Source organism: Coregonus lavaretus (assembly GCF_964263955.1).
Source record: "Coregonus lavaretus genome assembly, chromosome: 28".
Taxonomy (NCBI): Eukaryota; Metazoa; Chordata; class Actinopteri; order Salmoniformes; family Salmonidae; genus Coregonus; species Coregonus lavaretus.
The window spans coordinates 28,573,244-28,588,946 of NC_140015.1; the positions used below are offsets into that span (position 1 = coordinate 28,573,244).

The window sequence follows — 15,703 nt, forward strand, 5'->3', positions numbered from 1 at the left end:
CCCTCCAAAGATGTTCTATTGGGTTCAGGTCTGGAGACTGGCTAGGCCACTCCAGGACCTTGAGATGCTTCTTACGGAGCCACTCCTTAGTTGCCCTGGCTGTGTGTTTCGGGTCGTTGTCATGCTGGAAGACCCAGCCACGACCCATCTTCAATGCTCTTACTGAGGGAAGGAGGTTGTTGGCCAAGATCTCGCGATACATGGCCCCATCCATCCTCCCCTCAATACGGTGCAGTCGTCCTGTCCCCTTTGCAGAAAAGCATCCCCAAAGAATGATGTTTCCACCTCCATGCTTCACGGTTGGGATGGTGTTCTTATGGTTGTACTCATCCTTCTTCTTCCTCCAAACACGGCGAGTGGAGTTTAGACCAAAAAGCTCTATTTTTGTCTCATCAGACCACATGACCTTCTCCCATTCCTCCTCTGGATCATCCAGATGGTCATTGGCAAACTTCAGACGGGCCTGGACATGCGCTGACTTGAGCAGGGGGACCTTGCGTGCGCTGCAGGATTTTAATCCATGACGGCGTAGTGTGTTACTAATGGTTTTCTTTCAGACTGTGGTCCCAGCTCTCTTCAGGTCATGGACCAGGTCCTGCCGTGTAGTTCTGGGCTGATCCCTCACCTTCCTCATGATCATTGATGCCCCACGAGGTGAGGTCTTGCATGGAGCCCCAGACCGAGGTTGATTGACCGTCATCTTGAACTTCTTCCATTTTCTAATAATTGCGCCAACAGTTGTTGCCTTCTCACCAAGCTGCTTGCCTATTGTCCTGTAGCCCATCCCAGCCTTGTGCAGGTCTACAATTTTAACCCTGATGTCCTTACACAGCGCTCTGGTCTTGGCCATTGTGGAGAGGTTGGAGTCTGTTTGATTGAGTGTGTGGACAGGTGTCTTTTATACAGGTAACGAGTTCAAACAGGTGCAGTTAATACAGGTAATGAGTGGAGAACAGGAGGGCTTCTTAAAGAAAAACTAACAGGTCTGTGAGAGCCGGAATTCTTACTGGTTGGTAGGTGATCAAATACTTATGTCATGCAATAAAATGCAAATTAATTACTTAAAAATCATACAATGTGATTTTCTGGATTTTTGTTTTAGATTCCGTCTCTCACAGTTGAAGTGTACCTATGATAAAAATTACAGACCTCTACATGCTCTGTAAGTAGGAAAACCTGCAAAATCGGCAGTGTATCAAATACTTGTTCTCCCCACTGTATATATATATATTCCGTATTGACTGACCTTCATGTCTTAAAGTAATGATGGACTATCGTTTCTCTTTGCTTATTTGAGCTGTTCTTGCCATAATATGGACTTGGTCTTTTACCAAATAGGGCTATCTTCTGTATACCCCCCTACCTTGTCACAACACAACAGATTGGCTCAAACGCATTAAGACGGAAATAAATTCCACAAATTAATTTTTAAGAAGGCACACCTGTTAATTGAAATGCATTCCAGGTGACTACCTCATGAAGCTGGTTGAGAGAATGCCAAGAGTGTGCAAAGCTGTCATCAAGGCAAAGGGTGGCTACATTGAAGAATCTCAAATATAAAATATTTTTTGATTTTTTTAACACTTTTTGTGGTTACTACATGATTCCGTACGTGTTATTTTATAGTTTTGATGTCTTCACTATTATTCTACAATGTGGAAAATAGTAAAAATTAAGAAAAACCCTGGAATGAGTAGGTGTGTCCAAACTTTGACTGGTACTGTATATATACACACTACCGTTCAAAAGTTTGGGGTCACTTAGAAATGTCCTTGTTTTCGAAAGAAAATCATTTTTTTTGTCCATTAAAATAACATCAAATTGATCAGAAATACAGTGTAGACATTGTTAATATTGTAAATGGCTATTGTAGCTGGAAATGGCTGATATTTAATGGAATATCTGCATATCTACAGAGGCCCATTATCAGCAACCATCAGTCCTGTGTTCCAATAATAATATGCCATTTAGCAGATGCTTTTATCCAAAGCGACTTACAGTCATGTGTGCATAAATTTTTACGTATGGGTGGTCCCGGGGATCGAACCCACTACCCTGGCGTTACAAGCACAATGCTCTACCAATTGAGCTACAGAGGACCATGCTCTACCAATTGAGCTACAGAGGACCACACGGCACCAATGGCACGTTGTGTTTGCTAATCCAAGTTTATCATTTTAAAAGGCTAATTGGATCATTAGAAAACCATTTTGCAATTATGTTAGCACAGCTGAAAACTGTTGTGCTGATTAAAGAAGCAATAAAACTGGCCTTCTTGAGACCAGTTGATTATCTGGAGCATCAGCAATTGTGGGTTCGAAATGGCCAGAAACAAAGAACTTTCTTCTGAAACTCGTCAGTCTATTCTTGTTCTGAGAAATGAAGGCTATTCCATGCGAGGAATTGCCAAGAAACTGAAGATCTCGTACAACGCTGTGTACTACTCCCTTCACAGAACAGCGCAAACTGGCTCTAACCAGAATAGAAAGAGGAGTGGGAGGCCCCGGTGCACAACTGAGCAAGAGGACAAATACATTAGAGTGTCTAGTTGGAAACAGACGCCTCACAGGTCTTCAACTGGCAGCTTCATTAAATAGTACCCGCAAAACACCAGTCTCAACGTCAACAGTGAAGAGGCGACTCCGAGACGCTGACCTTCTACGCAGAGGTGCAAAGAAAAAGCCATATCTCAGACTGGCCAATAAAAATAAAAGATTAAGATGGGCAAAATAACACAGGCACTGGACAGAGGAAGATTGGAAAATTAGTGTTATGGACAGACGAATCAAAGTTTGAGGTGTTCGGATCACAAAGAAGAACATTTGTGAGATGCAGACCAAATGAAAAGATGCTGGAAGAGTGCTTGATGCCATCTGTCAAGCATGGTGGAGGCAATGTGATGGTCTGGGCGTGCTTTGTTGGTGATAAAGTGGGAGATTTGTACGGGGTAAAAGGGAAGGCTATCACTCCATTTTGCAACGCCATGCCATACCCTGTGGACGGCGCTTGATTGGAGCCAATTTTCTCCTACAACAGGACAATGACCCAAAGCACAGCTCCAAACTATGCAATAATTATTTAGGGAAGAAGCAGTCAGCTGGTTTTCTATCTATAATGGAGTGGCCAGCACAGTCACCGGATCTCAACCCTATTGAGCTGTTGTGGGAGCAGATTGACCGTATGGTATGTAAGAAGTGCCCATCAAGCCACTCCTACTTGTGGGAGGTGCTTCAGGAGACATGGGATGAAATCTCTTCAGATTACCTCAACAAATTGACAACTAGAATGCCAAAGGTCTGCAAGGCTGTAATTGCTACAAATGGAGGATTATTTGACGAAAGCAAAGTTTGAAGGACACAATTATTATTTCAATTAAAAATCATTATTTCTAACCTTGTCAATGACTACATTTCCTATGCAATTTGCTATATTTCCTATTCAAACTACTTTCATGTATGTTTTCATGGAAAACAAGGACATTTCAAAGTGACTCCAAACTTTTGAACGGTAGTGTACAGTCGTGGTCAAAAGTTTTGAGAATGACACAAGTATTGGTCTTCACAAAGTTTACTGCTTCAGTGTTTTTAGATATTTTTGTCAGATGTTACTATGGTATTCTGAAGTATAATTACAAACATTCCATAAGTGTCAAAGGCTTTTATTGACAATTACATTACATTTATGCAAAGAGTCAATATTTGCAGTGTTGAGCCTTCTTTTTCAAGACCTCTGCAATCCGCCCTGGCATGCTGTCAATTAACTTCTGGGCCACATCCTGACTGATGGCAGCCCATTCTTGCATAATCAATGCTTGGAGTTTGTCAGAATGTGTGGGGTTTTGTTTGTCCACCCGCCTCTTGAGGATTGACCACAAGTTCTCAATGGGATTAAGGTCTGTGGAGTTTCCTGGCCATGGACCCAAAATGTAGATGTTTTGTTCCCCGAGCCACTTAGTTATCACTTTTGCCTTATGGCAAGGTGCTCCATCATGCTGGAAAAGGCATTGTTCGTCATCAAACTGTTCATGGATGGTTGGGAGAAGTTGCTCTCGGAGGATGTGTTGGTACCATTCTTTATTCATGGCTGTGTTCTTAGGCAAAAGTGTGAGTGAGCCCACTCCCTTGGCTGAGAAGCAACCCCACACATGAATGGTCTCAGGATGCTTTACTGTTGGCATGACACAGGACTGATGGTAGCGCTCACCTTGTCTTCTCCGGACAAGCTTTTTTCCGGATGCCCCAAACAATCGGAAAGGGGATTCATCAGAGAAAATGACTTTGCCCCAGTCCTCAGCAGTCCAATCCCTGTACCTTTTGCAGAATATCAGTCTGTCCCTGATGTTTTTCCTGGAGAGAAGTGGCTTCCTTGCTGCCCTTCTTGACACCAGGCCATCCTCCAAAAGTATTCGCCTCACTGTGCGTGCAGATGCACTCACACCTGCCTGCTGCCATTCCTGAGCAAGCTCTGCACTGGTGGTGCCCCGATCCCGCAGCTGAATCAACTTTAGGAGACGGTCCTGGCGCTTGCTGGACTTTCTTGGGCGCCCTGAAGCCTTCTTCACAACAATTTAACCTCTCTCCTTGAAGTTCTTGATGATCCAATAAATGGTTGATTTAGGAGCAATCTTACTAGCAGCAATATCCTTGCCTGTGAAGCCCTTTTTGCGCAAAGCAATGATGACGGCACGTGTTTCCTTGCAGGTAACCATGGTTAACAGAGGAAGAACAATGATTTCAAGCACCACCCTCATTTTAAAGCTTCCTGTCTGTTATTCTAACTCAATCAGCATGACAGAGTGATCTCCAGCCTTGTCCTCGTCAACACTCTCACCTGTGTTAACGAGACAATCACTGACATGATGTCAGCTGGTCCTTTTGTGGCAGGGCTGAAATGCAGTGGAAATGTTTTTTGGGGATTAAGTTCATTTTCATGGCAAAGAGGGACTTTGCAATTAATTGCAATTTATCTGATCACTCTTCATACAGTGGGGGAAAAAAGTATTTAGTCAGCCACCAATTGTGCAAGTTCTCCCACTTAAAAAGATGAGAGAGACCTGTAATTTTCATCATAGGTACACGTCAACTATGACAGACAAAATGAGAAAAAAAATCCAGAAAATCACATTGTAGGATTTTTAATGAATTTATTTGCAAATTATGGTGGAAAATAAGTATTTGGTCAATAACAAAAGTTTCTCAATACTTTGTTATATACCCTTTGTTGGCAATGACACAGGTCAAACGTTTTCTGTAAGTCTTCACAAGGTTTTCACACACTGTTGCTGGTATTTTGGCCCATTCCTCCATGCAGATCTCCTCTAATGCAGTGATGTTTTGGGGCTGTCGCTGGGCAACACAGACTTTCAACTCCCTCCAAAGATTTTCTATGGGGTTGAGATCTGGAGACTGGCTAGGCCACTCCAGGACCTTGAAATGCTTCTTACGAAGCCACTCCTTCGTTGCCCGGGCGGTGTGTTTGGGATCATTGTCATGCTGAAAGACCCAGCCACGTTTCATCTTCAATGCCCTTGCTGATGGAAGGAGGTTTTCACTCAAAATCTCACGATACATGGCCCCATTCATTCTTTCCTTTACACGGATCAGTCGTCCTGGTCCCTTTGCAGAAAAACAGCCCCAAAGCATGATGTTTCCACCCCCATGCTTCACAGTAGGTATGGTGTTCTTTGGATGCAACTCAGCATTCTTTGTCCTCCAAACACGACGAGTTGAGTTTTTACCAAAAAGTTCTATTTTGGTTTCATCTGACCATATGACATTCTCCCAATCCTCTTCTGGATCATCCAAATGCACTCTAGCAAACTTCAGACGGGCCTGGACATGTACTGGCTTAAGCAGGGGGACACGTCTGGCACTGCAGGATTTGAGTCCCTGGCGGCGTAGTGTGTTACTGATGGTAGGCTTTGTTACTTTGGTCCCAGCTCTCTGCAGGTCATTCACCCGTGTGGTTCTGTGATTTTTGCTCACCGTTCTTGTGATCATTTTGACCCCACGGGGTGAGATCTTGCGTGGAGCCCCAGATCGAGGGAGATTATCAGTGGTCTTGTATGTCTTCCATTTCCTAATAATTGCTCCCACAGTTGATTTCTTCAAACCAAGCTGCTTACCTACTGCAGATTCAGTCTTCCCAGCCTGGTGCAGGTCTACAATTTTGTTTCTGGTGTCCTTTGACAGCTCTTTGGTCTTGGCCATAGTGGAGTTTGGAGTGTGACTGTTTGAGGTTGTGGACAGGTGTCTTTTATACTGATAACAAGTTCAAACAGGTGCCATTAATACAGGTAACGAGTGGAGGACAGAGGAGCCTCTTAAATAAGAAGTTACAGGTCTGTGAGAGCCAGAAATCTTGCTTGTTTGTAGGTGACCAAATACTTATTTTCCACCATAATTTGCAAATAAATTCATAAAAAATCCAACAATGTGATTTTCTGGATTTTTTTCTCTCAATTTGTCTGTCATAGTTGACGTGTACCTATGATGAAAATTACAGGCCTCTCTCATCTTTTTAAGTGGGAGAACTTGCACAATTGGTGGCTGACTAAATACTTTTTCCCCCACTGTATATGCAAATTGCCATGCCAAACTGAGGAAAATTAATATTTGTGTCATTCTCAAAACTTTTGACCACGACTGTATATATACAGTATATATATGTATATATATACATTTATACATAGATAGATATATATATAGATATACATTTCATGTACCAAATTATAGTCTAAAATGTGACGATTGTCCAATTAAAAATAATTAAATCAGGCTTATCATCTGTATCAATATCTATCTGTCAATACTTTGTGTTCATGAACACATACAGCAGGTAGAACTGGTAGACAGCTGCGTTCTGCATTACGAGAATATAAATATTAAGAGGAAATTCCAGAGGTGTGTGGAGGCAGTCGTTGACACTTACTCGTAGTTACATAAGCAATGAGAGGCACCTGGCATAACCAATGAGAGGAACCTGGTTTACTTACTGGCACGTTCCTTGTTCCTGGACACAGTGCTGTCTTTGTATGCCCCCAGACCAACCATACCCAGATAGAGTAACAACAGAGACCATGGGACTCATTTGGGCCCTTGAATTTCACAGATGAGATCCAAACTTCAGGCAGATCTGATGGCTGGAAAATAAGTAGAAAGAGATTGGAGTCGGATAGCAAACAACGCGTAAAGAGGAAGTCCTGCCGCACAGAGCTTCCTGTGGCTTCTGTTATGCCACTTTCCCCCCTGCTCCCCCTTTCACTCCCTTACTCCTTGCTACCCATGGACTGACACCCACCCTCTCAATCCCCTTTCGCCCCCCACAGGGAAGGAAGTATCTGTCACCCTATCCCCCTGCCCGGCCCAAACCGGACCCCCCCCTCCTCCACCCCTCTCAACTCCTACCTCAGTCGGGTAGTCTAGCCTGTGTTTTAAGTGGTATTAGGGATGGCGATGGAGAATCCAAATTGACCCCTCGCCCCTACCCCCTATTGGATAGGAGTAAATATAGTGGCAATTCCACCTAGCCAATCAGAGGGGTATACTACAAATCAGGATCAATTAGTTAGCCGGCTAACTTTGATAAACAACCATTCATTAAGAAAGCTAAACTTAGATATGTATTTTGGGTTGTTGAGTGAGTTAGACCATGCCCATTTCAAGGTTATCCTTAAAAATAAAAATAAATCTCCAGAATATTAAGGCAAGTTAGCTGGCTAAGTCATTGCTCTTGCTTTGCAGTATACCCCTCATATGGCAAGATGAAGCTACAGTATTACCATAGTAAATATATGTCAAGATGGAGCTATTACCACAATAAGAATACCTATCCAGTCTTTTCACATATACATGAAGTACGTAAGGGTTGTGGCTAAAGGTCAATTTGGGATTGAGTATCTGAACTCCCCTCGCCCCACTTACAAGACAGGAAGTCGCCCCTTCAACCTTCACCCCAGACCCCACTCCCAACCACAACCACAACCACCCATCACTACCACCACCATCCCCCCACCCATATCCAAATCCTCCATCACCACCACCACCACCATCCCCCACCCATATCCCACATCACCACCACCACCATCCCCCACCACCATCACCACCAGCACCATCCCCCACCCATATTCCCCATCACCACCACCATCCCCCACCCATATCCCCCATCACCACCACCACCACCACCATCCCCCACCCATATCCCCCATCACCACCACCACCACCACCATCCCCCACCCATATCCCCCATCACCACCACCACCACCACCATCCCCCACCCATATCCCACATCACCACCACCACCATCCCCCACCACCATCACCACCAGCACCATCCCCCACCCATATTCCCCATCACCACCACCATCCCCCACCCATATCCCCCATCACCACCACCACCACCACCATCCCCCATCACCACCACCACCACCACCCATATCCCCCATCACCACCACCACCACCACCATCCCCCACCCATATCCCCCATCACCACCACCACCACCACCATCCCCCACCCATATCCCTTGTCTCAGTGTATGCCCACAAGCTATAGACTATATGAAGAAGGAGAATCATCAACCTAGTTATGATGGCAACCCTTGACTCCATACGATATGATACGATAACTTTATAGTCCATTTACATGGAAACTCACTCTTGTGAGGTCAGCATAGAAATACACACAATCAATACACTCTAATACAACATACCGACCTATTCTACTGCTGTCCATCCATTGTGTTGCCCGGGCCCTGTGTCGGGTCAAATCATGAGAGTATAATGGACACTCCCAAAATAAACTAGGGCATCTCCAAGCATGAAAGGATATTGATGTTGGTCTAGACTGCTATTTTTAGGGCATCCCCAAGCCAATTCAAACCTGACCAATGGGGTAATTGGAGAGTATCAGACCTCATGAAAGCCCTCCTTTCATTCTCCAATGTAAAGGAAGTTACTCCGTCACTCTCTGAGTAAACTTATGGTCAGTTTGGTGTAAGACGTGTAGTTTGGTTACTCTCTGATCAGTAATATGGATATATATGACTCGGTACCAGTACCCCCTGTATATAGCCTCGTTATTGTTATTTTATTGTGTTACTTTTTATTTTATTTTTAACTTTATTTTATTTAATAAATATTTTCTTAACTCTATTTCTTGAACTGCATTGTTGGTTAAGGACTTGTAAGTAAGCATTTCACAGTAAGGTCTACACCTGTTGTATTCGGCGCATGTGACAAATAAAATGTGATTTGATTTGATATGCTATAGATTTAGGATATACAGTATGTGGCTATTCACTGAGGACTACATCTCAATCTGACTTACACAGTGAAGACCCTTTCTCACTCTTTCCACTCTTTCATACCAGACACTTGTACATGTGAAACAGGACAACTATCAGCACCCCTTACAGTGAAGACTCTTTCAGAATTCGTGGTCCAATTGGTGGGGTGTACTCATACATCCCAAATACTAAACCAATACACCCATTTCCTTTATAAATCATATATTCTGGGTTTATATAAATATTGAAAAGATGTTGCCCTACAACCACCATGGAAAGCCAATGTGTAAATCTGGTGTGATGCTACTGTACAGCTATACTGTATGTAATGCAGCTTCTGCCTGACTGGGTTATGAGGTGAATGGGTTTTGGGGGGTAATTTCGTTGTGGGGGTCGTTCGGCAGTTGGGGTCAACGGTTGGGGAGTTGGCGGCTGAGGGGGGAGGTAACCACTAACCTGCCCCCTGGCATTACCGTGGAGACTGGAGCATATGAAGTCGTGATGTTTCTCTGACTGCTCAATCAGGTCACGTGAAGTCAGTCAGGAGCGCCGGGCGCCGCAGCCGTCTCTTCTGACGTGAGGGAGAGCGTAATCTGCCAGATGCGGTGCCATGGGCACCCTCGAGGCATACAGCAACCGCCATCAGCCCGCAGTGGCACACTAAGAGAGAGAGAGAGAGAGAGAGAGAGAGAGAGAGAGAGAGAGAAAGAGAGAGAGAGCGAGAGAGAGAGAGAGAGAGAGAGAGAGAGAGAGAGAGAGAGAGAGAGAGAGAGAGAGAGAGAGAGAGAGAGAGAGAGAGAGAGAGAGAGAGAGAGAGATAGCCCTGGTAGTCAGCCAGAAAGGCTAGCACATGTTGGGTTTTAAGAAGTTAAACAGGCTTACATGGTTGACACTTTGGCTTTTGTTCCAATAAATGTGGTGCCTTTTATTTTGGGTGGATTCATTCTCTATTATTCTAGAAGTGAAGAATGCAAATAAATACCAGCGTTATGGTGACTCCCATGCTCCAACACACACAACATACACACACGAACGAACGCGCACTCACACATGCATGCACACATTTGAGTGCACACATATACACACACACACACGCTTGGGTTATCCACTTGAGTTTAGTTTAGATCTGGCGTTGCTGTGACCACTAGTTTACATTCCCCCCAACACTCAGGATATCTGGGTCAGATTCAGTGCTCAGTGTTATGACTGTCTCTCATAAACACATAAACATGACATTTATATAGAGAGGAACACAACCTGAGAGAGGGAGATGGAGAGAAAGAGTGAGCGAAAAGGATGGTGAGAGAGAGGGAGGGGGAGAGCGAGGGAGCGAGAGAGACGGGGGGGGGGGGGGGGCAGAGAGAGGGAGGGTGAGCGAGAGGAAGGGAGACAGAGAGAGAGAGTGAGAGAGAGGGTAGAAGGGGATGGAGAAAGAGAGGTAGACCGAAAGAGAGAAAGAGAGAGAGATATGGTAAGAGAGAAAGACAGAGATGGAGAGAAAAATGTACTCCACATCTACTATAAAATGTACTTGATGGAGAAAATGTAATTCCACCAATTCACCATGCTCTGCTTCAATAACTACAGCATAGTAACCAATTCACCATACTCTGCTTCAATAACTACAGCATGGTAACCAATTCACCATTATCTGCTTTAATAACTACAGCATGGTAACCAATTCACCATACTCTGCTTCAATAACTACAGCATGGTAACCAATTCACCATTCTCTGCTTGAATAACTACAGCATGGTAACCAATTCAAACTGCTGGTCCCGCCCAGTGGAAAAGTGGAAATGGAGAAAGAGAGAAACTAAGAAAACACACAGTTTCCTGGACTGGATTGGACATATGGGCCCCAAACCGGAACCCCCACCCCCCTCCACACACACACACACAAGCGCATACACACACACACACAGACACACACCAAACTGAGAGCCTGGTCGGGAGCCCCCCCTTCCAAAACTCCCCCATCTCCCTGTGCGCTCCCCTTTTTTCCAATCATTCCCTGAAACTCCTACTCAACACAGGAACACATATGTGTTCCCAGCTCTCCCAGCTCTCTCAGCTCTCCCAGCTCTCCCAGCTCTCCCAGCTCTCTCAGCTCTCCCAGCTCTCCCAGCTCTCCCAGCTCTCCCAGCTCTCTCAGCTCTCCCAGCTCTCCCAGCTCTCTCAGCTCTCCCAGCTCTCCCAGCTCTCTCAGCTCTCCCAGCTCTCCCAGCTCTCTCAGCTCTCCCAGCTCTCTCAGCTCTCCCAGCTCTCCCAGCTCTCCCAGCTCTCCCAGCTCTCCCAGCTCTCCCAGCTCTCTCAGCTCTCCCAGCTCTCTCAGCTCTCTCAGCTCTCCCAGCTCTCCCAGCTCTCTCAGCTCTCCCAGCTCTCTCAGCTCTCCCCTTTCTTCTCCTCTCTCCAAGCTGAGTGACATGATCCCCCAGCATTATGCTCCTATTAAAACACACGGCTAGATCATCACAGGCTACGCAGAAGGTCAGAGTGCAGAAAAAGCTAACAACGTCTGGGGGTGTAGCCACTGGACCAAGGTTTATATTCCCACCTCCCCCTCAGTTTTACCTGGTAGCCGGAAGGCGTTGTGGGGTTATCCAGGTGTAACTTAAGGGCCCTGTTTATACTGTAGTTCCAGTTTCAGTTGCTGTGGTGTTAAAGGTTGAAAATAGAGTGTTTATGGAAGTCAACTTAACACAGGAGCTGGAGAAAAATAAACAACCACAGAAATAAGTCAAAGGTGACAAAGAGTATGTTGAGCAAAACGTAGTGTAGACTCTTCCAAAAGGGTTCTCCGGCTGTCCCCATAGGATAACCCTTTTTAGTTCCAACTAAAACCCTATTTGATTCCTGGAACCCAAAACGGTCCTACTTGGAACCTGAAAGGATCTACCTGGAATCAACAAGGGCTCTTCTATGGGGACAGCCGAATAACCCTTTTAGGTTGTAGACCCGATCCTGCAGTTTCACGCTCTACAACATTCGCAGAGTACGACCCTACCTTACACAGAAAGCAGCACAGGTCCTAATCCAGGCACTTGTCATCTCCCGTCTGGATTACTGCAACTCGCTGTTGGCTGGGCTCCCTGCCTGTGCCATTAAACCCCTACAACTTATCCAGAATGCTGCAGCCCGTCTGGTGTTCAACCTTCCCAAGTTCTCTCATGTCACCCCGCTCCTCCGCACACTCCACTGGCTTCCAGTTGAGGCTCGCATCTGCTACAAAACCATGGTGCTTGCCTACGGAGCTGTGAGGGGAACGGCACCTCCTTACCTTCAGGCTCTGATCAGACCCTACACCCAAACGAGGGCACTGCGTTCATCCACCTCTGGCCTGCTAGCCCCCCTACCTCTACGGAAGCACAGTTCCCGCTCAGCCCAGTCAAAACTATTCGCTGCTCTGGCACCCCAATGGTGGAACAAGCTCCCCCACGACGCCAGGACAGCGGAGTCACTGACCACCTTCCGGAGACACTTGAAACCCTACCTCTTTAAGGAATACCTGGAATAGTATAAAAGTAATCCTTCTACCCCCCCCTCCCCCACCCCCCATTAAAAAAATTAAATAAAAAGGGTGGTTGTCCCACTGGTTATCAAAAGTTGAATGCACCAATTTGTAAGTCGCTCTGGATAAGAGCATCTGCTAAATGACGTAAATGTAAATGTAAATGTAGATAGCACCTTTTTTCTAAGAGTGTATATATCAGTTGAATTAAGGATGAATTGCTGGAGCAGCAAACAGAGAGGTGTTAGAGTTTGTTATTTGCCATGTGAACCAACAAATACTCCATCCCAACCGGACTACACTGAATCATTCTGGATCATTCTGGATTTATCTAGTTCTGGTTCTGGTTTTGGTTGTCATAATATCCCAGTAGTGTCATGCTGATGTAATGTTTGGACTGCAGAGGAATTCTAGAACCACTAAAAGTGGAATGGTGGAGTCTGTGATGCGAAGAATATTCACACACAACTGCATTTATTCCTTTGTGTTTCACATGTTGTTCAAAAATAAACTACAGTATGTAAGCTATAGGGAAATCAGTTGGATGCTTCACACTCCATACGTTTCAGTTTATAGGGGTTTGTCTTCGCAATTGTATCTCTGTATAAGAAGACGCATTCAATTCTGGAACATTTTTGTAAGAGACATCAATGAATAAACATTTTAGTCATTTAGCAGACGCTCTTATCCAGAGCGACTTACAGTTAGTGAATGCATACATTATTTTTTTATACTGGCCCCCCATAGGAATCGAACCCACAACCCTGGTGTTGCAAATGCCATGCTCTACCAACTGAGCTACATCCCTGCTGGCCATTCCCTCCCCTACCCTGGACCAATTTTGCGCCGCCCCACGGGTCTCCCAGTCACGGCCGGCTACGACAGAACCTGGATTCAAACCAGGATCTCTAGTGGCACAGATAGCACTGCGATGCAGTGCCTTAGACCACTGCGCCACTCGGGAGACAAATGAAATGAAATAAACAAATGAAAGAATGAATGAATACATTAAAACATCTGTTCATTCTTGACCCCTGGAGTAATGTGTACAGGAAGAGAGACCCCCCTTCTTTCTCTGAAGAGGCAGGAATGCGATAATTGAAACCATGTGTGTAGTAGAAACAAAGGCGCAGAGTGAGTGTGTGTGTGTGAGTGTGTGTGTGTGTGTGTGTGTGTGTGTGTGTGTGTGTGTGTGTGTGAGTGAGTGTGTGTGTGTGTGAGTGTGTGTGTGTGTGTGCCTTTTCCCTGCTATCGGCCTACACACTGGCTGGTTCTCACTGCTTGTGTGAGTGTTTGTTCTGGGCTTGGAATCAGATACCAATTCACTACCCAGCACCATTCCCTGTCTCATAGTGGTATCCTTATTTTCGGTGTTTTTATTACTGGACCAAGCAGAGATCCTGCAGTATAGTCTAAATTGGAGAGGATAATATAATAATTATTGTTTCTAAAATTGTCAGCACACACACACACACAATGAGCATATTTTCTTTGTCAAATAAAGAAACCAGATGCAGTGACCATAGGACACACCGTAGCCTACTACAAGTGTGGAAAACAAGGTGAAGCAACATTGAGAAATGATTTCATATGCAGGCCTATATTACACATGCTTTACCTCATCACTGATCTGGGGATTTGATTGAATAATTCCCTCACAGATTACAATACAGTACAGCCCTTGTACAGTACAGTCACATGAGGGCAGGTTTGTCTTCGTCGCTCCACAGGGCGGTACATGATGATGACGTACAGTGAAAGCTGCCTGTCTGTCTAGCGGAGAAGCCGAGTAGCGGAGCTCGAATGGGATAGCCTACTCTTCCGATACTAGTGGAGTGAAGGCGTATCTGTCGGATAATATGCAACCGATCAGTGATCACTCTAGAAAAGAGACGTCGCCGTTTCAGTTCCATCTGAAATAGCTAGGCTACACTGATGACGGATATCCAAGCGGATTGCCTCGTGATTCCAGCATTGGTGGCAAGAGCAAGAATATTCCCCAAAACAATACGCGGCTTCTGAGGTCAACCTGTCTGCAAATGCACCATACAAATTAAAACGCGCATTTCAATCATTTACCCCATATTCATACAACAAGTTTCAGCGATCCGAACTCGTTTTTTTGGACCTTTCCCCTTCAGCCATGGACGAAGACAATCAAGGTACATCCCATTCACATGTATGTGTATCTTTCATGTTTCGTTGTGCTTTTATGTGCACTAGGATCATTTTGGGTAGGCTACAGCAGGACCTAAGGCCGGTTTAATGACAACAATCAGGTTAACAATGTATTTCCATTGAGTTATTGTGATATTTCACATAATAATAATACTATAATCATCATTATGTCTATGTTATATGTTACTTACAATAGATTTAGGGATGACGTTAGAAAATAATAGAAGAAGAAAGAATACGAAAATAATAGAAGGCATCTAGAATGCGAACCTTTATCCCTCTACATTGAGAGACAATTGACATGTCCCCCTACGCTCGTGTATGGTATAGCGACCCAGTTATGAGCATGTTTCATGGTTCCATGAGAAGTAATCTGAAACAGAACCATCAGTCATCACACCCATGGCTTATTATTAAGACTTCAGTCACCAGGTCAGTTCCACACTCATTCCAGGCAAGCTCAACAGGTCATTCCATATGTAGGGTTTGAAAAGTATGACAAGCCTCAAGGCTAATTCAAGCATTGCTCTGTGATATATAAAGTTATGACTAATTGAAGAGTGCTCTCTCTGGCTTAGTTCCATGACTAGATGCTTTGTGAATGTGTGTGTGTGTGTGTGTGTGTGTATTTGTGTGTGTGTGTGTGTGTGTGTGTGTGTGTGTGTGTGTGTGTGTGTGTGTGTGTGTGTGTGTGTGTGTGTGAGTGAGTGGACATAAGCACAATCGGCTCAG

At 44.9% G+C, this 15,703-nt stretch overlaps 1 protein-coding gene across 1 annotated transcript in view; it reads left to right on the forward strand.

Annotated features, from left to right (window-relative positions):
* Window positions 1–14,821: 14,821 nt before the first annotated feature.
* LOC311103697 (cytohesin-3-like) overlaps window positions 14,822–15,703 on the forward strand; it is a 53,769-nt gene continuing 52,887 nt past the window's right edge. The window contains exon 1 of the mRNA XM_084145312.1: window positions 14,822–14,955. Within this exon, the coding sequence (XP_084001438.1) occupies window positions 14,937–14,955 (19 nt within the window). The 5' untranslated portion in view covers window positions 14,822–14,936. The remainder of the gene's footprint in view (window positions 14,956–15,703) is intronic.